The sequence below is a fragment of the Sciurus carolinensis genome, chromosome 3 (genome assembly GCF_902686445.1).
Source record: "Sciurus carolinensis chromosome 3, mSciCar1.2, whole genome shotgun sequence".
Classification (NCBI taxonomy): domain Eukaryota; kingdom Metazoa; phylum Chordata; class Mammalia; order Rodentia; family Sciuridae; genus Sciurus; species Sciurus carolinensis.
Genome location: NC_062215.1, coordinates 135,176,590 through 135,198,064, shown reverse-complemented (window position 1 = coordinate 135,198,064; position 21,475 = coordinate 135,176,590). Strand labels below are relative to the sequence as shown.

The 21,475-nt window shown below is 32.4% G+C and overlaps 1 protein-coding gene across 1 annotated transcript; it reads left to right on the top strand.

Moving 5' to 3' along the window:
- Positions 1 to 588: 588 nt before the first annotated feature.
- On the top strand, positions 589 to 17,840 carry Zswim2 (zinc finger SWIM-type containing 2). The gene is made up of 9 exons (XM_047546721.1): positions 589 to 753; positions 1,928 to 2,004; positions 3,580 to 3,620; positions 9,748 to 9,958; positions 11,004 to 11,255; positions 12,990 to 13,074; positions 13,769 to 13,881; positions 15,825 to 15,978; positions 16,833 to 17,840. The coding sequence occupies exons 1-9, from the start codon at positions 589 to 591 to the stop codon at positions 17,643 to 17,645; spliced, it is 1,911 nt and encodes a 636-aa protein (XP_047402677.1). The 3' UTR covers positions 17,646 to 17,840.
- The last annotated feature ends 3,635 nt before the right edge of the window (positions 17,841 to 21,475 follow it).

Below are 21,475 nucleotides of genomic sequence, written 5' to 3'. Positions count from 1 at the left end.
AAGTCCCAAGCTCGGTTCAAATATGCAATTTGGAGATATTCTCCCTTCTTTACAACACACACACCAACTTGAAAGACTGCCTCCCAGGGGTTAGACCTGCTTTCTACAGTCCAGCCTATACACATCGCGAACATTCGGGAAGTGTTTGCGGAATATGGTTAAGTCCACAATCACTTCAGGCTTTCCGATGAAGATGACGAATCACCATTCGGAGTCCAGTCTGTTACTGGGCTGGAGACTGTCCCAACATAGACATTTCATCAGCCCTGCGAGGACTTTGCACAAGGAACGCAAGAGGTTTGACAGCTATGCCTTTGACAGCCAGCTTTCAAATCAGTCAGCTGGATATTAGAAACACTCCTCCATCAGGAGCGTCGCTTCAGAAAGAAGTGGAGGCTGCAGGAACTGCAGAATCCACACCCGCCCGCACCCGGATCTCCAGCACGACCGCGGCGCAAAGCACGCCGGGAGGCCACGGGAGCTAACCGCCGTCACCAAGGCAACTGGCTCGCAAGCCGTTGTCATAGAGACCCTTGGGCGCCTCGGAAAGCCTCCCGGAGAAGCCGCCTCCGCTCGCACCCTGGCAGGATGCTTCGCGGAGGCTACAGGCCCTCTGAAAGGCGAAGACACTTGAGCGACAGCCTCAGCTGGCAACAAGACCAGGCGTTGAGCAGCAGCATCTACCTCCTACGACAGATGGGCCCCACCGGCTTCCTGCTGAGGGAGGAAGCGCCGGAGCACCGGGATTTCCGAGTAACTACCGCTCCCAGGGCGTCGCTGGTCCCCCCGGGCCCGCCCGGCGAGTTTAGCCACAGATACTTGCTGCCCGGCCGGGAAGGTGTATCCCTGCGAGCGTTCCAGACTCTAAAATGTGCAAGTTACAGAGGGAAACCATATTCATCAGATGAGTTTATATGTAGAAGTTATGACCCCAAATTGTCTCCAATTCTTGTAAGATGATGGTCCTTGATCACTAGTCTGAAAATGTCAGTGGATTTGTAGGAATATTTGTTTTGCATTATGTACGTTCTTGGATCTGTTGTTAGAGATCACGGACCCGGTAAATTAAGCAAAATGGAAATCCTAAAATCTGCTTACGTAATGTAAATATTTACTAAATAAATCAAATCAGTTTCTCTTTAGAACTATAACAAGGCCTCCTTAAAGGATGTTTTAAATGGCGATGGCTTGGAAAGGTCTTAATGAATAAAAGTTCTTTAATATTTTGCTGACAGTCCCATTCTCACCAGTCAAAATCCAATCGCTGCGCTACCTCCCAGGAGATGTCTTGGAAATTTTTAACTTAGTGCTGAATATTTTAGAGTGCTGAATACAGCTTATTAGTCTATTCTTGTTCAGAACAGTCCCCCTTTTTAAAAAAACTTTGTTGCTTGTAGCTTTTAACTTAAAACTGTTTTACCCAGTAGTTTTCGTGAATAAAACGAGTCCCCTAGAATAAAATATTTTAACTGCAAATATATATGTATATATGAACAAACAAAAGTGTGAAGTGAGCTACCTTACAAGAGGTGTTTAACTCCACTCCAGGTAGAATTTCCTTACAGTAAGAAATTTATAGTTTCAGAGGGTGGTGTTTGGTTTGTTTTTTGATTTAGGGATTTTTTTAAATTTCATTTTATTTTTTAGATTTCAATCTTATCATCAGAGTACATTTCATTTAAACACTGGGTTAATTCACACTGCAAGTCATTAGACAAGACAAAGAATATGGAAGTGAAAACTTAGCTCATAATGTGGGGTCAAGATATAAGATTTCCCAGTAGACTCTATTCAATAATAGACTGAGTTTGGACTTAACCAAATTACCTCTTGAAATCTCCTTTAATCAAATTATATACCAACTTAGTTTTGCTCTCTCAAAGTGACCTGAAATGATTTAAAAGGCCGCCTTTTCCTTTTTTAAAAGGTTTTTCTAGGAAATCCTCATGTTTGTAACTGTTCCACATTTCTGAAAAAAGGGGAGCTTTGTAAGCATATATGTTGGTAAGTCACTTTTTAATGAAGATCTTCCACAAAGGAACATCTTGAAAGTTTACATATTTTATGATTTTTCATGGTTAAATACAACAAAAGTAAAGAAACAGTGTTGGGGAAATATAAAGATAAAATGACCATACCTTACTAATTTATTCTTCGTATTTCCTTTCATTCTAAAAACTGATTGTAAGTTTAAATTTAGAAACATTTAATAATGTAATTATTTTAAATTTAAAAAACAATGTTTAGATTCTCATTATGAATACAAATGTGAACTACAAAAGGGGGGGGGCTGTCTGATTCACACCAGTATTGATAACTATATGGTTCATTTTGAGACATTACTGGTCTTCAACAATTTTGTGTCTCCAAAAATACATTTTCTTGAAAACCAAGTGTTCTGTTTTCTATACACAAACTTAGAATTGGAAAATATTCACCCTTTTCATACTGGTATATATTAGTCAAGTTTAATAGCTTTCCTGCTCAACATTTAGTTATGAAGCTTTAAAGATAGGACTCTATTGAAGATCACTTTTCTCAAATCTGAAATTTTTCATTAACTTAGGACCTTATTTGTAGGTTAATACCATAAATAGAAACAAAAAAAAAACCTCTCCATTTAGTTTAAATCCAACTCAATTCGTTTTTGCCCACCTATGTTCTTATAAACAAATCATTAGTTATATTATAATTTGTAGTTGATATTTGAGGGGGGAAATAAAACAAAAAATTAAACAGTGTATTTCATATATCTAATGCTTTTCTTCATAGGTAAAACTAGTGTATATATATATTTTTTTTTTGCTGCCTTTACTTACAAGTTTTTTGCTGTTTAATTTTGGTAAGTTTTTATTAAGCATGTAGTAACAGGTTATTTACTCCTGTTAAGATAAAAAGTATAGTCCCTTCAAAACTTGCAATTTGGTGTTATGATTATACTTACAGTAGGTTTTTCCATTTTTATTTTATGTCCACTTTTATTTTTATATTCTGTTCTGATTTAATGTTATACAACTCATTTTGTATAGTATTTTTAAATAAACTAAATGGAAACATAATCCAATATTCAACATGCTAAAGTATATTTAATATATTTAAATAAGAACATTAAAATGTATTCCCTACTTCTTAAAAAGTCACTTTTCAGTTGGTGAGATTTGATAATATTTGTCTATTATCTATTAAAGTGGTATTTGTAGAAAAACAATCACTTGATATTCAATCCAGAAAATTACTTCATTTCCAGGGACTTTTAAAGGCACTATGATGAATATATAAATTTGTTCACTCTCCTCTCTCTGAAGGACTATGTCCCATAAGAACATGAATTATCATACATGAATTATCTGAAAAATCACTACAGATGTCTTTTGTTTCCATTAGTCATACTTTTTTCACATGTTTATTTTAAAACATAAGTTTAACTACTATTATAACAAAAATTGATGAATTTTAAATTTATTCATAACATTTCAGCAGTGCAAATTCTGTAGTGCTATTTCTATTTTAAATTTTAAGAAGTCTTTTGTGGTTTTGTCAAAAATAAATGTCTTACTTTTTTCTACTTGTTAAAATTAGGGTCTTGTTGAAAAAATTCAAGCTCCCAAGGAATCATGAATGTAAGTCTTCAGTTTTTTTATTTTTACTAATTTAAAATTAGCAAATACAAGAATTTTTATTTTAGTCTAAATTTAGATGCTTATTTTTCAGGAGAATCTCATAACTATTTGTAGCCCAGCTTGTTACACCTTAAAAAGTTGGAACATTTTTCTTCTTTAGTAGAAAATGTAACTTTATATGACATTTCCAAAATTAAAGGCACTTAATTAAAAACAGATGAAACGATGGCTGGTTATTTGGTAGAAAATAACTTCCCTCATCCTAAGCAAAGATTCACAGTGTGTACGTATCAAAAGTTGCTTTTATTGTAAGGAAAAATAAAAATGCAGTTTTTCATTTGTTCCTTATTTCCACATTGCCACAGTGCTGGGGACTCGAACCCAGGCCTCCAGCATGAGAGGCAGGCACTCTACTAGTTGGGCTATATGACCTGCCATAAAATGCAGTTTTTCCAACCTCAGAAATAGATATAACCTGGCACATAATTTTACTCAAAAACATTAACTAACTGAACTTGTTTTGAGGAAAAAACTGTTTTTAAAGTAAAAAATAGTTTTTATGTCAGTACCTAAAATGAGTTTAGAGTCAGGCATATAGTTATATATTCTTAAATTTCAGAGTCTTCAAAATAAAAGAAAAACATAGTTTATTACAGATCATTTAAATTTTTATATTTTATAATAAAGCAACTATCATTATGAAAATATTATCTGCAGTAGAGGAGTTGTTTTATCTATACAAGACCCATCTAACAACTGTATTCTAAAATTCATTAGTAAATGTTTATAAAATTCCTAAAGAATTTAAGTGGTAAACAATTTTCACATTTTTTTCAATTCAATAAATTCTGTTTATACACACTCATTTACTAACCTCTACTATTATACAAACATTTTAAAATTATAGTAAGAAATAATTTAATATTATTGTTTCACAGGAAGTTTCTTTGGTAGTCTTACTCTACATGCTCTTTCAGATATTTAATTGTACCTATTAAATTCTACATATCCTATTTATTCTAAATGTTATCTGTTTCTCAAATATTCCTAACCTCACCTTCTCAACATGGCTCAACCTTCTTCAGCCCTTAGCTATATTTCTGTGCAGCTTTTTTATTTCCAGTTCCTGCACTTTGTACCTCCTCCTTCACACTCTAGACAGAAAATTAAAATGTTCTTCCAAAATTGTCACCCTGTCCTTAATTCTCTCTTTGATTCCCTTCATATGTGATGACTAGGTTTACAATTTCATACATACTTGCTCATCCACTTCATCCATACAAAGGTAAATGTTGACCTTGTCTCCAAAGTCTTAATTATTCTTAACATTGTGTTTCCATATCATTTTCACAAGTTTCTATAATGAGGATGCCCAACAGAAATATAAGATGAGCCAAGTAGGTAATTTTATAGCCACTATGTAGGAATTAAAAAGGAACCAGGAGGCATAAACTTTAATAACTTTTTAACTTACTGTAATATATCAAAATATTATCATGAGAGCATGTAATCAGAGTAAAGATTATGAGCTATGTTAGTTTTGTTTCCAAACTATTTTGTTTTCGTACTAGCTTGTGTGTATGTTATACTTACAGTACATTTCTGCTAAATTCACTGGAAATATTTGGTCTGGATGTGAACTTCATAAAGTTTTCAGTTGGAAAATAGATTTACAAAATATACAAATTGTTACAAACATTTATTAAGTTTTTAGTAACTATAGATTATCAGCTATAAATTTAAATTAAACAAAATTTAAGATTCAGTTTTTCAGTCACACAGGCTAAATCCAAGTGTGTAATAAATAGCTAATGGCCACTTCATTAGACGACATGATACCACTCAATTACATTCAATAAATATTTATTGTACTGCACATTCACGAGGAACTTCCTTAGGTGCTTTTTTTATAAATTGGGTCATGTGACTTACTAATACTTAGATGTTTTTTAATCTACAAAACAGCAATTTCTTATGTGCCAATATAATATTTTATGTTGTATTTTCCTTTGCAATTTTTGAAGACAGAAACCATTTTTTTAAATAAAATCCAGTAGGGAATACTTAAAAGTTTAAATTAATTATGTATATTAATATTAAAATGTATACATCTTACTGAAATAAAGATTTTTCATATCTTATATATTTAAAAGAAGTTTTAGTTAATATCAAGAAAATCCTAAATGTGCAATGTCACAATAGACAGTACAGGAATATTTTTAAAAAGTAGAAGTCTTAATGACCTTGAAATTTATCATTTAAATGAAAGTAATAATAAACACACAAAAATTAAAATAATTAAAAGACAGCTATGAACAGTTTTTCATTAGGATTATGTAGAGTATTTAAATAAGTATGGAGGTAATGGTAGCTAGTACTGAAAGGGTAATATTTCGAACATCATTTATACAATGTTTTCCAAAGGGACTCTAGGAACAATAATTTTACACATTAGTGTTGCATATGAGAAATCTGAGACTTTGTTCTCTTTGAAGCCTACAAAAATAATTACAAGGAATTTTATTGTGCAAATATCAGTTTTTGAAAACTGAATATTCTTTTTTTCCATACATGTATTCCCCAAGAAAACCTAGATATATCACCTTCTAATTTCTTCTTAATGCAATAATGAATAATATATCTGTTTTTTTAAAATTATTTATGGATAAAAATAAAATCACATTTAAGGAAAAATTTCTATATTTACCTCACAAAAATATAGTAAAATTCTTCAATTTTTGCTTTTGTGAAAATATGTAATCATAAAAGAGTGTATGTGTATATATATGTATATGTGTGCATGTATACACATACACATATATATGTACACAATAGTGTATATATATATATATATATATATATATATATATATGTATAGTATACACAACATGATGTTTTCCATATTTTTACTCTTAATTTAGGGTCTTTCCCAGAAAACAAAGCTTTTCATTATCTTATAAATAATTTTAATCTATATATTACAGAACGTATAAGATGACTGGAATGTATAAGATGCCTGATAGTGTATTAGAATTCTGTATTCTGCTTTCATCACACACACACAATTTCTGTTGCTTTGCATTTTCAAACCTATATAATCTCTGTGATTAAAGTTATCAAAAACTAATATTCCACTGAATGTGGCTCATGAAAATTAATTTAACGTTCTCCTACTTTTAAGTATTTATTTCTATTTGTACATAAACAAATAAAACAAATCTTTCTACAGAAAGTTTTTTCTTCTTTTCAGTTATTTTCTTTAGCCGAAGATCTTATTATTTGGACTTTGTCATAGAAGTATTAAATTTTTATTTCTGCCTCTCATATGTATTAACAAACTGGTCTTTAAAATACTTTTGCTGATCTACAATAATTTCAAAAATACTTTTAAGATGTTTTTCAATTAATGTTTCATAATATTTAAGCAGGTAAAGACATTAACAGCATATTTAACTCCCCAGTGGAAATCAAGATACATAGAAATGTTGACATGCTTGCAATATTTCTATAAAAGACTAGGTCATGCAAAATGGGAAGAATGCCAGATGCAAATTTTTAATACTTCTGTTCATCCATAGCAAATTAAATAAGCAAATAATTTCCATTCTACTTTCCCTAACATTCCTCTAACAGAAGATATAATATGCCTCCAAATAAATATAAAAAAAAAAATAACATGAAGCAAACAAAAACTTAACTATGTTTATTACTATGCAGTTAGTAGGTTTTCATTATTTTAGTTCACTTGAAACAATGAGAAAAAGAAAAACTGCTCAATAACTGTTACTGGGAAAACTGTGTAACTCAAACCAAACGCCAACCCCCAGCCTATACCACATAACCGCGTGGATGCCGTAATTAAAAAAAAAAAAAAAAAAAAAAGACTAAAAACAAACCCCAGAAAATCCATCAGAAAAACCTCAAAGAGACTATCACTATTATGGAATAAATAATTTTTAAAGTATTTAAACAAAGAACTTGTAAAGGATTTAAACAATACACAATGAAAGGCAAAAATGGTCAGGTTTAAGAAAAAGTTCATATGCTATGAATTAGGAACTCATTTGCAAAGAGAGGTAATCCCCAAAATATTTAAGAAGAGTTTTCAATTTTATCCCAATAAATATCCATAGTGTAAAACACACATGAAAAAAGTACAAATAGTAAACAAGGAATGGAAAATAGCCTTTTAAATTTTATTACTGTCAAAGAAAAGTGAATTAAAATAAAAATGAAGGACAGATATGGAATAAATTCTACTAAACAAATATCTGCTTTGTTTACTTGATGTTCTTATATGTTACATTTATTGTTTATATAACATGTTCTGATGTCAGACAAGGTTATCTGCCTTGTTCTTCTGATTTAGAATAGTCTTGTTTGTCTCATATGCTAATTTCTCCAAATTCATTTCAGAAGAGTTTGTTTCTCCCTTTTTATTTTCCAACTTATATTATACCACATAGAACAGTTTCTGGAACTGCATGCATTCTTCAACATTTCTGCTTCCCTATGGAATCTTCTTTTTCAAAAACACAATCTTTTGTTCTTCATTTTTCTCTCCCTCTTTTTCAGAGAGCAGATGTTGCTGTGTCTCTGTGACAAATAGCCTTCCTTATCCAAAGTAATGGTTCATTAAAGTATCCCCTCCCACAGACCACCTGCCACTTCACCTCAGACAAGAAATAGAGGTTTCAGTGTTGAAATATAACATGATGTTTTCCATATTTTTACTCTTAATTTAGGGTCTCTCCCAGAAAACAAAGCTTTTCATTATCTTATCTTATAAATAATTTTAATCTATATATTACAGAATGTATAAGATGACTGGAATTCAAGAGATTAATAACAAGTAGCATTTAAATTATGGTTTGTTAAGGAGAAGGAGACAGAAGGGGAGAAGTAGGTCAGGTTGGGCCAGGGAATTAAGAATCTAGGATGCTCTGGTCAAAACTATAGGTCCTTAGAACATAATTCCTCATGAGAAATGCAGGATGGCAAAAAGTCAGAATTCAAAGAATGCACAACCCAGAGGTACAGGCAATATAGTACCTGACAGGTTTCTAGCATCCTGAGGCATACTGACCAAATCTGTGAAGAACTTGGCCACTAAGATGCTGTTGGACAGGGGACAGTAGAAAGAAACAGGAAAACAGGCATAGCTGTCTTGCTCTCTCATTATCCATTCATCTAACAAGGAATAATTTCACACCAACTACTCACAGTGAAACAGCCACATCAATATTTACAGAAGCTCAATGCACAATAGCCAAGCTATGGAACCAACCTAGGTGCCCTTCAACAGAATGGATTTTTTAAAATGTGGTATACATACACAATGGAATATTACTCAATCACAAAGAAGAATGAAATTATGGCATTTGCTAGTAAATAGATGGAACTGGAGAATATCATGGCTAAGTAAAATAAGCCAGTCCCAAAACACCAAAAGTTGAATGTTCTCTCTGATATGTGGATGCTAACCCATAACAGGGAGGATAGGGAAGGGAAGTATAGAAGTTCATTGGATTAGACAAAGGGGAATGAAGGGAAGGGAGAGTGGATAGGAACAGGAAAAACGGAATGAATCAGACTTAACTTTCCTATACTCATATATGAATACGTGTAATTCCAAATCATGTTCAATCCAAGAATGGGATCGAAATTGAAGTGGGTTGCACCCCATGTTATATATAATATGTCAAAATACACCCTATCTGAAAACAATAAATAAAAAAATACCCATTTCCTGTATTTGTGCCCCATTTCTTTTAATACTTTTGTGTACAGATGAAATATTTGCTTATGGACAAAAGAACAGATCAAAATGTAGGACATGACTGTCATACCAATCTGAAGATGAACACTATCATATCCAAAACTCTTATAATGCAGTTTGCACTGATTCTTCAGTAACAAGAAAAAAAAGATAATTTTCATTCTTTTTATAAATGGTTCTTTTCTAGCCTTTTGATTATGAAGTACAAAGAGGTGGTCAATGTCAGTAGAATAATTCAACCAAAGTTTTCTGATATTGGAAAGAAAATCCTAACATTCAGCATAAGTTATTACATCTATACTTCTAAATTTGCCACTGAATTTTAATACTTTGGGAATTCTCCCTTAGCTGCTTTCCAGTTAGGTCTTGTGGAAGGAGAAATAACTGACTTGCTGCGGGGGATACATCGAGTTCAAACTCCCCAACCAGGAACAGGTGATGAAACTGCACATGTGAAAGAAGATGGGTACATTAAACAGAAGGAAATTGATTCAGAGGATATCTGCTCTATTTGTCAAGAGGTGCTTTTAGAGAAAAAGCTTCCTGTCACATTTTGCAGGTGATAGTATTTTCTCCTGTGATTCTAAAAACTTATGAAAATTACATGTTGATGGAAAAAATAGAAATTTTTACCTATGACTGATTTTTACTTCCTTAGTGTTCTTTTGTTTCCTAATGTATATCTCATGAGAGGTTCTATTCTTACTCTAAATATTCCTGAACTACATTTTAAGTGTGAAAATGTAAAACATCACAATTATTCTTCCCTCTATTAAAGTAGTATAGTTTTTCATGTTTTAAAGTAATTAAAGTAGTATAGTTTTTCATGTTTATGTTTCATACATGTGAATAAATGACTTGGCTTAGGATATTACAAAGAGTTTTTTTAGTTTATTTTGAAATTATAAAAATGCTTAGTTTTTAAGACTTCTGTCCTTAAGCCTTAATAGTCCAAAATTTTGCTTATGCAAAAAAGTTCATTGAGAGGCTCATATTCATACTATTTTTCATGACACTTTGAAGTGGAACTTAAAAAATTTAGGCATCTATTTGCTACTGAAATATTTCTTCTTTTGCCTTCTGATTATTTGTTAAAATTTTTCATCAGTATTATAGTTTGTGATGTGTTTGTTTCTGTACCATATTGTAAGATTATTAACTATTTCCCCAAATATCATTTTTTCCAGCCCATATTTCTTAGGTGTTCATTTTAGCAGATGTTGCACATTTTATTAAAAAAAAAAGATGGTACCCCTGCTCTCATTGAAGTACTTTATTTAGGTAATAATTCTCATTATAGTTTTTCTTGGTATGAGACTATATTCATTCTCACTCTACAAATTTTGATGCAAATTCCATTTTATTGGAATGAGAGAAATTTATGTCTGGATTTCTGATATACTAAATTAAAGAGTAAATTACATTTGTGTGTGCATATAAGTATATATGTATAATCAAGCTACATCTGAGAAATCATTTCGTGGTCTAATTTTCTGGTAAATAAACATTGTAGCACAAATTTTTGTTTATATGAATATATACAACATATATACAGATATAGTTTTCTGTATGCAAATGGTAAACTTCTATTTTATTTCTGATAGATTTGGCTGTGGCAATAATTTCCATATAAAATGCATGAAGATCTTAGCCAATTATCAGAATACAATATCGAACACTTCCACGTTGAAATGTCCTCTGTGCAGGAAGGAGTTTGCACCTCTTAAACTTGTTTTGGAAGAATTTCAGAATGCTACCAAACTTGTGACTACATCTGAGAAAGAACGACTGAACAAACACCTTGGAATTCCCTGTAATAACTGTAAACAATTTCCAATTGAGGGAAAATGTTATAAGTAAGTGTCAGCAGTAAAACTAAAAGTATGGATTCTTTTTTTTTTTTTAACTTTACAAAACTTTGGTGTTAAAGTACCTATCCCTGATACTGTTTTATTCCTTCGACACACATGGTATTTTCCCTGTACGATGACAGATTATTTGGGATTTCCATATCTGTGATTCCTTTTTATTTTCTTCACTTCTGCAAAAGTGGTGACTTTGCATTCCGATCTAGGTAGAATCCGAAGTAGCAAGATGCTTTGGCCTAAATGAGTTTCCAAGTGCAGAGCTCTACTGGATCTCTCACTCTCTGTGAAATTCTTTCATCTACCAATGCATTGCTAGAATCTTCTAAAATTAAGCCAGAGATATATTGATGTCTACTGACTGAATTTTTAATCTAGTTCTACCTATTCCACATTGCAATGAGTGAAGGTTTTATTTTCTTTCATATGTTATACCTCAACAGTAACAACAAAAGCAAGATAATTAGTATGGCAAATAAATTTTACTATTATTAGTAACTCCAAACTTTCTCACAATTTCCACAATTAAACATCAACTACTGTGCAGTGAAAATTGTGTTTTCTTAGTTAAATTTTTTAAGTTAAAAATATATTAAGAAGGTATTTTGTTTCAATATTTATTAAAAACTTTTCTGAAATGCATCCATTTACTTTTCTGTCTTCTTTAAATTACATTATGATAAGCCCAATTTGAATTATGTTTTAAACTTTCTCATAAAACCATAAAATATTTTTTACACCCCAACTACAAACATACATTTATCCTTTGGATTTAGACCTCTGTTTTCTGTATGTGTCACACAGAAGAAAATTAATCATTATTGAAAGTCACTATTGGAAAATGGTTGGCCTGATAAGACTCCAAAGGAGCATTCCAGCTTGAGAAAGAAGGGTGGATTTTTTACAGATATTTAGCAGGAGTTGTTCAACTAATTTCAAGAATGTTGGTTAAAGAGGATTGTAGGAAAAGGAAGGACTCAATCTTTAGAATTAGCAACCATTGTTTGTGGTTAGGTGTTAAAAAAAAAAAAAAAAAACCTATAGGAAATTGGAGAAAGAGATGACTGAAAGCTGTTGGTCCAGGAAGGCATCATAAAAGGGGAGTGTGGTAGTATAATAGTGGTGTTCCAGGTATTTCCATATCCTTATGCCCAAAACCTTTAGGTTAGGCTTCAGGTCATTGGGGGGATTAAGGTTGCAGATAGAATTAAGGTTTCTAATCAGTTTACCTTGAGATAATGAAGTTATCCTAACCTGCATGAACCCACTATAATCATAATCTGTCTTAAAAGTGGAGGAAGGTGGCAAGAAATTCAGAGGGAAACATGACTGTTGGAAGAAAGGCAGAGAGATGCTCCATTGCTTGCTTTGAAGATGGAGCAAAGAAATATAAGTAGCCTCTAGGACAGGGAAAGGGCAAGGAATGGATTCTTCCCTAGCTCTTCAAAAAGTAACGCAGACTTGCCAAAGCCTCGTTCTTAGTCCATTGAGACCCATGTCAAACTTATCTTACAGAACTGTAAGATAATAATTTTGTGTTGTTAAAGCTAATAAAGTTTCAGTAATTTTTACAGTAGCAGTACAAAGCTAATACACAGTGTGACTTGAAATGGGCCTTGTCCTTTTTGGATGGTTCCCAGAAAGTTTTGGTGAGAATTTTCAACAAAAAGCATCACAATAACTGAATTTTTTATTCTTGCACATTTTGGTGTTTTGCATTTTCAGGTGTACCGAATGTATAGAATATCACTTATGCCAGGAATGCTTTGATAGCTGCTACCACCTTTCTCACACATTTATATTCCGTGAGGTACAGTATCCATCTCAAATCTAATATAGCATTTGTATTTGTTTTGTTGTAAAGCTAAGTAAATCTAAGAATAAGAAGAATAGATAATACTGGAATAAAGGCGATAGATTTTTTTTTTATAAAAACCTAAAACCATATTTTCAGAACTCTTTTTTGCAGGAGTACAAAAGGCAGTCAGTTTCTGCACTGGTAATTTATAAAATCAACACAAAAGTAAGCATCTGATAAATCTTAAGAGGAATTGTAGCCATCACAATTGAAAATTAGTTTTTAAAGATTTCAGCCTTATAAATTGGCTCATCATCACATCACTAATAAACTTTATAGTTTTTAAATTTTTTTATACCAACAATAATGAAACATGGAACTTCTTGAGATCATTTGAACTTAAAAATATCTCCTGAAGTTGAGTTATAATGCTAGCTTTTATTACTTTATAATATAAAACATCCACAATTATCATGAATATTTTTACCTTAAAAAACAATGTCATTATTGTAGCTGTGTAGTATGAGAGTCTCAGAAACTTGTTAACAATTTGTAATTTTTAATGTGGTAAAAAATAATAGGTATGTTTAAAAATAATGAGTATCATTCACATTATTACATCATTGATATGCAGTTTACTAATTTTAATCCACAAAATAAAAATACCATGACTTGCAAAGTAACATCTACTTTTTACCCATTACAGAAGAGAAACCAAAGATGGAGATCTCTAGACAAGAGACTGGATGAAGGTGTGAAATATTTAGATGTTAAAAATGAGATAGAAGAAGAGCTGCTACATGTTCAAGAAAAGCAAGGGTGAGGTTCTCAGTGAAATTTACATTTCTTGTATGACTTGGAATTTTTTAATAACTTTTAAGTTTGAATAATTATATATTTATTCCTTGACTTAATATTTATAGAGCACTTACCATATCCTAAGTGACATCATAGCATGCAAGTGAAAAGCAAGACTATGGAATCAGACTCCTCCAATCCAATCCTAGTTCAACCACATATCATCTGTGTGACTTTTAGGAGAATTACTTGTCTCTGCTATATCTTCCTCACCTTTAAAATGGGGATAATTATAAAATCAACCTCATAATAATATTTTTATTATGAAATGAGTTAATACACACAGTAAAGAGTCAAGTAATGTTGTCTATTATTAACTCTATCAGGCATGGAGGATACAGTAGTTTACTCAACAAATAATCATCTAAATAGGTATAAAATTCATCAAACATATAAAGAAATGCTATAAGGGGATTTGATATTTGCCTGTGTGGTAATTGGCCCCTAGGAGAAGGAAGTCTTTGCTGCTTCATTCCAACCCTTTACCTGTCTACTTCAGCCCATGGAGTAAGAGTACTGAGTATATCTGTCATATTTCAGAACATAGATTGGGCTGTTTAGAGTGGAAAGATCTCCAGAACTTTTATCATACTCCTTATCAGTTAAAGAAAATTGAACATTAATAATATTATTAACAAATTATATGATTATAAAACATATTCCAAAAGAGACTATCTTTAAAGGATGGAACAAAGTTACTTTTTTTTAAATTCTAATGAATTAACCAAAAAAACCTATGCTTATTCTCATTAAATGTATAGACATACATATAATACACCCCCATACACACACCACTCACACATACACAGATATTCATATATATGTAAGTTTCTGTCCAAACCCCAGTGGATATTTAGCCCATGCCCATTGGGTATAGCTTTGGAGACTAAAGCCCCTGTGGAATATAAATGAGCTATTCCAAGGTGCTTCATCTCCATATCCCCTGCAGGTATCACATTTCATCCTATTAGATTTAATTTTATAACTAAGGTTTGGATTATAAGATGATGGGAATAGAAGGTTTAGAGGGAGAACATTGGAATAAGGACATTCTAGGCAGAGAAAATGGAATAAACAAAAGGAAATGCTTTCAAGGTAAAAAGAAGGGAATAACCTTAGGTATACTAAAAATAAACATGTTTAATTGAAATTAAATGACCTTGATGAAAGCAATTTCATAGCATAATGGGGAATATACCTGTGGAGTAATGAGAAACATAATTTTTCTCAAGAATATATGTAGACTTTGTTCTGAATGACTTTTGAATAATGGGAGTGCATCTGACCTTTTAACTTTTGTTTTTAAATATTTGTATTGTCTATTTTGCCAGTTGCTAATAGAATCAAGTATCAATTAACATTATATAATCCCCAGCACCGCAAAAAAAAAACAAAAAACAAAAAAAACATTATATCATCTTCATTATGATGGTTAGTCTAACAATGTTAAAGTAAGCATATACCCCAAGGGAAAAGGAATTTCCTCACAGATTATGATCTACCAATTTACCATAGTAGCCTGGAATATGTAATGTGGTTTACCTACACACTCCATTTCCTACCAGTTGACAAAGAAAATTGGATTTTATTTTTCTAAACATAGACTGAGTGTTGATTCATACTGAAATAATTTAAGTATATACCTCTCATAAAAATTGTGTTCTGGTTTTGTACTCCAGATTAATATTTTTATTTAAACTTTGTTATTTATATTGTTGAGTTCATCATGTTCAGGAAAGATATAATAGACTTTTTAATTATATGATGTATGAGATTTATTATCTTTGGTTCAAGGAAATCTTAGGTTCTGTTACATTGTTTATATAGAAAACCTATAATATGGATTACTTTCAGATCTGTAATCACATATGAATATTTAGGTGTCTTTGCATTTTCTCCCTCAGCCAGGTTTACACACCAAAACACGTTGTAAAGTCACTACCTCTCCTACTGATTACAAAGAATAGTAAGCTGCTTGCTCCAGGGTACCAGTGTCGACTCTGTTTGAAGTCATTTCATCTTGGTCAACACATAAGACTGCTACCATGTACTCACAAGGTAAAGTCACATCATTTTAGCTTGACTTTCCCCATGGGATTAGTTTTCATAAATGAAGTGACAGTTTAAGTTTCTACTTTCATTTTTCAGTTGTACTATGTGTCGAGATGATCAGATGGCACAGTAGATGTAGACAAGCTGCTGCCGAGACTTCTGAGAAGGCAGCTTTGCCTTCTCATTATTAGGACTCATTTCTGTATATGCTAGAGAAAGATAAATGGTACTTAGGTTCTTTATCTAATTACCTGTAAAAAGAAATAGAATGCTAACATTCTTTTATATATTTTTACAATTCTTTAGATGAAATAAATACCTAAAATGATTTAATTATTTCATATAAACTCATTGTGTAATTACCGTATAGTTGATAACCAAGTTTTTCCCAAAATCAAGTTGTTGCAATAAATAGCTTTGGGGTCACCCACACTTCAAGTAGCTGATAGCTCCTTTTACTATGAAAAATGTGCTTTGTTATTTTATATCTTACTGTTATCAGATCAATTTTTAACTCCAATGGGTTATGGCTTTTTAATTTTTAATAATTTTTATTCACTAGAAATAATTACACAGCATGAAATTAATAGCTTGAATAAATAGTGAATTTTAAACAAAATTACTGACTTGATATCCATTCAAGACTTTGCATTTTATTCTTGAAAATTGGAGATCAGTCCATAAATTTAGTGTAAGTAAACTTCAAAATATTTTCATAAAACTTGATAAATTACAGTTAGCTTCAATTTTTTCTAAATAGTTTTATTATATAATTATGAAGCTTGGAAATTTTATATAAAAAGTAGATTATAAACATGATAATTATAGCTCTAATTAATTTATAACCTTTTTGTTTTAAGTTTCATAGGAAGTGTATTGACAATTGGTTATTCCACAAGTGCAATTCATGCCCTATTGATGGACAAGTTATATATAACCCGTTAGTCTGGAACAGTTCAGCAGTGAATGGACAAGCCCATCAGTCTGCTTCAAACACAGACATCGCCCATCTGTCAAAGCAGGAAGAACCAAAACTTTTTGTTCCTGGTACTGGATTAGTCTTAAAACCAAATGAACTTGGAATTTTACCTAGCATATCTCAATGTAATTTTGAAAAATTGAATACACTTCAAAATCCAATAGATACTTATCAGAATATAACAATAGATGATCTATGCTCTGTCAAATTAGGTGATTCAAATTCAAGAAAATTAATCTATAAACATAAAATTAACCAACAGTTCCCCAGGCATCTTCAACATCTACCCGCTGAATCTTTTGGAGAGATATCATCTCAAACATTTCTTCCTTCCATTGTACATAAGAATATTATGTGTCCCACTAGAGTAGAAAGCCCACGTAGCAATGAAAACTTCCATATTGGTCAAAATCAAAAGGTGGCCAAAGGCTGTAAACATAATACCCGTGATCCAAAAAAGACTCTTGGTACTAAAATAAGAGAAGACAATAGGAAATCAAATACTTTATTTCCAGAAGATTTAAATCTTATTATCAATTGGGGGAAAACCAAATATAGTTCACCTAAAAGGTATAATAATTGCATGGGGAAAATTAGGAAAAAATGTAGTCACCTATCAAGACGCCCTGTATCTCATCCTTTAAATACAAAAAGTGCTGAACTATCTTTAGTAATGGAAGGAGTTCAGTTGTGAAAAAGTATATTTTTGATTGCCATCAGAAAATATTTTGATATTGAATATGAAAATGTTTTATTTGTAGAACATAAAAACATATACACACTCTTGACAAATGTATATAAAATTCTGTTATCCTCTTTCCTATTTGTCTATGAATAACTTACTATGATTAAAGGAAATTACCCTATTACTTATAAAACAAAGCACTGTCTTAATGAATATGCTCAGTATATTATAAATTATGAATAATTATTAGAGCTTTCATATCTTCTTTTACACTGATTAAATTTCTTGTAAAGATACAGATTTTCTCTACTTTGCATTATTGCTTTCGGTTATTCCACTTGATCAATACAACATTCAAGGATTATTGCCAGGTACTTGTATAATTTTGTTTTGTTTTACTTTTTGCCAATAATTTCCACAAACCAATGGAAAATCCAGATCATGGTTTTATTTTTTACTTTATTTCCTTGAAGGAGGTTTCTTAAACATGAAATAAAGGTCAATTGTAATACTATAAATATTTATAATGGTTTTACCATTTTAAAGAATTTACACTTTAAGGATGGAGAGATAGCTCAGCTGGTAGAGTGCTTGTCTTACAAGCACAAGGCCCTGAGTTCGATTCCCAGCACTGCAAAAAAAAGAATTTTCGTTTTATAGGTACTACCAAATTTCTTGATACAATCACTATTTAAGGAACTGTTCTTTAAAACCTACTCTTTGAAAGAACCATTTCTTCAAAATTTTCATTTGAAAATATAACCCTTAGATTCGTATTTTGTTTAAACTTTTCATTCTATAGTTCAATGACTTTTCAAATATCATTTTTAAAACATCAATGATATTGATTTTTATTATCTATAACAAGGGAAAAAACACGTGGTATTTTTTTGTTGTGGTGGTAATGAAATACATAGTTCTATGAAATAAATTTTGAACACATTAAGTTCTATGAAAATAGCATTTAAATTTAAATAAATGATGAAATTGAAGTTAATCAAGCAGAAAATTATTTAAAAATGTAGTTCAAAAACATGAGAGTTAGAACATGAGCTCAATTTAAAATTGAATGCAAATTTTTTCTTGTTTTTGCTATGTCAATCATCCAGGATTTTAACAACTTAACCTAATTGCTTTGAAAAGAAGGTTTAAGGAAATTGCAAATTAATTTTTCAATTAACTGAATATTATTTATGTTCTAATAGTGCAGTTTTCTTTTTAAAATCATCCTTCAAAAAAAGGATGAAAATGCTTAGAAAACAGAACACTTAAAGAGCTGTGAAAGAACAATAAGAATTTGGGAGACTAGTGGAGAAAATGCCAAAAAGTTCATTTTTTTATAAGAAAGTTGTAATAAGGACACTATACTGGTCAGACTTGTTAGTGATCATTTTGAAATCTCTTAGTTTCATTTTTCAGTAATATATTGCAGATGATATATACACTGATTTTTAACACCACTCCTAGTAATGGAGGGCAGTAGCCATCCTTCTTTTGGTATATACCTATATACTCAGTTGACCCGTCTAGAAACCAAGTCTAAATTTTTTGCTCCTCTGTCATCTGTTCATAGACATGAGCCAAAGTAAGGTCAGCAGTCCAACACTGGTGGATAATGGGAGGCTGGATTCTGCTCAAGTAGTTTAACCTCAGTAAATGTTGTGTTTTATGGATCTTCCCATGGATCATAATCATCTGATGAGACTCCTGGACTTACAAAGTGTATTCACTCTAGTATGTTCACATCTATGAGTTTTTAGGTGCATCTAATATTATGGCATTCTGGTACGTGAGCTCCACTTAGGAGTCATCTTGTAGTGACTATGTACCATCACCTGGACTGTTTATCTAATATATAAACCCTATTTTACAAGATCTCCTCTGCCTCATATTATTTTGTGAGGTGCTGATTAAGTACTCCCAGAATTCAGATCTCTAGGTTCTCTTTCAACACTTGCCAACAGTGGCTGGGATTTGCAACTTCTTTCAAGTATTAGGTCCTATTAGAACCAGCACATCCCTAGCTGGGTCATGCTATGATAGCTAGTAATATGCCTTTCAGTCATAACAAGAGGTAAAGGTAAAGCCTGAAGGTGAGTATATGATATTTTATGGGGGAAAAGATTCTGCATTACATTCAAGAAAGAGGGATGGACCAAGTCTGTATTTTCCAAGTTCAAGAGACTCTGGGCACAAAATTTTCAGGGTCATCCACCTAGGTATTCTCTGTGAGGAAGGGGGAGTGGGAAAAAAGTCTCATTTTTTCCAATGGGACTCTGATCTTGGCATAACCTTCCTTGTGCATTGTTCTGCATTGTTGGGGCAGGCTCAGAATGGCTATAGTTAGGCTCCCCCACCAAGACTTCCAGTGGGCTATGTTGTTTTATGTCATGTTGTTAGTGTGTAGCCAGGGATAGGAACCAGCTATCTTACAGTTAGGCCAGAAACACTCTGATTCAGCATAAATACTCAAGGTCATAAACATTAACTTGTGAGTGTGCATCCCCCCTTATGTAACCTGTTAGCAACGTGCCTTATTTGAACTGTACATAAAAGGCCTAAGAAAATGGCTTGCGGGACTGGCTGAGGGCTATGGCTGCCTCTGAATAAAGGATGACCAATATCCCCACCATGCCTCGCATCTTCTTCCAACTGCCAGATCCTTGAAACAGGTCCTGGGTCTGAGCCTTGCCCTCACCCCAACAAGCATTTGACCTTATGTGGAGCTCTACCATACTACTAAATTCTGGTCCTCAGCTTCCTCTGCCTTCCTGAGGTACAAGAGTATTTCTGCACACTACAGGAAAGTCCATTGGCTTTCATGCTTGGTGTTCTATTGCCCACCACCTTTCATCGTATTTTTTGAGGGTACCTAGGGCTCAACAGTAGCCATCCATTTCCATTGTAATTATAGTTAATATTTGTCCAGTATTTCTCAAACACTTCTCACCAACTAGTACATACCCTTCTCCCCAGTGGAGAGTTTCAATAATTGGACATCTTACCTTATGCACAGAGATGTCTGTGTTCCACTTATCAGAGATGGGCTCCTCATTGCAGATGGGTTGAATGCGTTCCAGCTCTCAAGGTATCAGCTACTTTCTCAGACCTCTTCCATTACCAACTATAGAAGGTTTTTTCTCCCAACCGCCAGTGACTAAACAATTCAGTATGTGTGCTCTGTGTTAAGTATTAATACCTGTGAAAAGGAGCCTGCCTCTTCCTGTCTAAAATTTTGATATTTTGTTCATCTCCTTCACCAAATTATTCCCTTTTTCTGGGGAAAGCAACCAAGACTTGGCAAAGGAAGAAGTGGAACCATTAAGTCTTACTCATACTCCTGCCTCAAGTAATTATGGATATAGGTCATTTCAGGAAGTGTGTGCACTTGGGTTAGGTAGTGCTCTGCAACCCAGGCAGAAACTGAAGAGGCTAACAGCTGCAGTCTATTGACTGATAGCATCCTCAGCAGCTGAGACAAAAAAAAAACCCTTCTGGGAAGACTGATATGGGCAATATGTCTACCATAAACAGAAAATTAGACAAAGAAACAATTTGGTGGTGATTGATCAAGGAGGAAAAAGTCAAGGTCAAGGAGGAAAAAGAACTTCAAACTTTTTGTGGTAAACCTTACTTATATGAACCAATATCTGGTCCTTCCCTGGTATTTTCCTGTGAATTCTGTGATTCATTCTTTATGTCTGAATAACACTCTATTGTATATATGTACCACATTTTCTTTATCTATTCATCCACTGATGGATATCTAGGCTGATTCCATAACTTGGCTATTGTGAATAATGCCATAGGAACTTGGGTATGTAGGTATCTCTATTGTG

What these genes read in the sequence shown, in the direction of transcription:
- Zswim2 (XM_047546721.1), top strand. Translation starts at nt 589, where the DNA reads ATGCTTCGCGGAGGCTACAGGCCCTCTGAAAGGCGAAGACACTTGAGC. An exon ending in CTTCCTGTCACATTTTGCAG is followed by an intron (nt 9,959 to 11,003) that starts GTGATAGTATTT and finishes TATTTCTGATAG; the next exon opens with ATTTGGCTGTGGCAATAATT. An exon ending in TGCTACCATGTACTCACAAG is followed by an intron (nt 15,979 to 16,832) that starts GTAAAGTCACAT and finishes TTTTGTTTTAAG; the next exon opens with TTTCATAGGAAGTGTATTGA.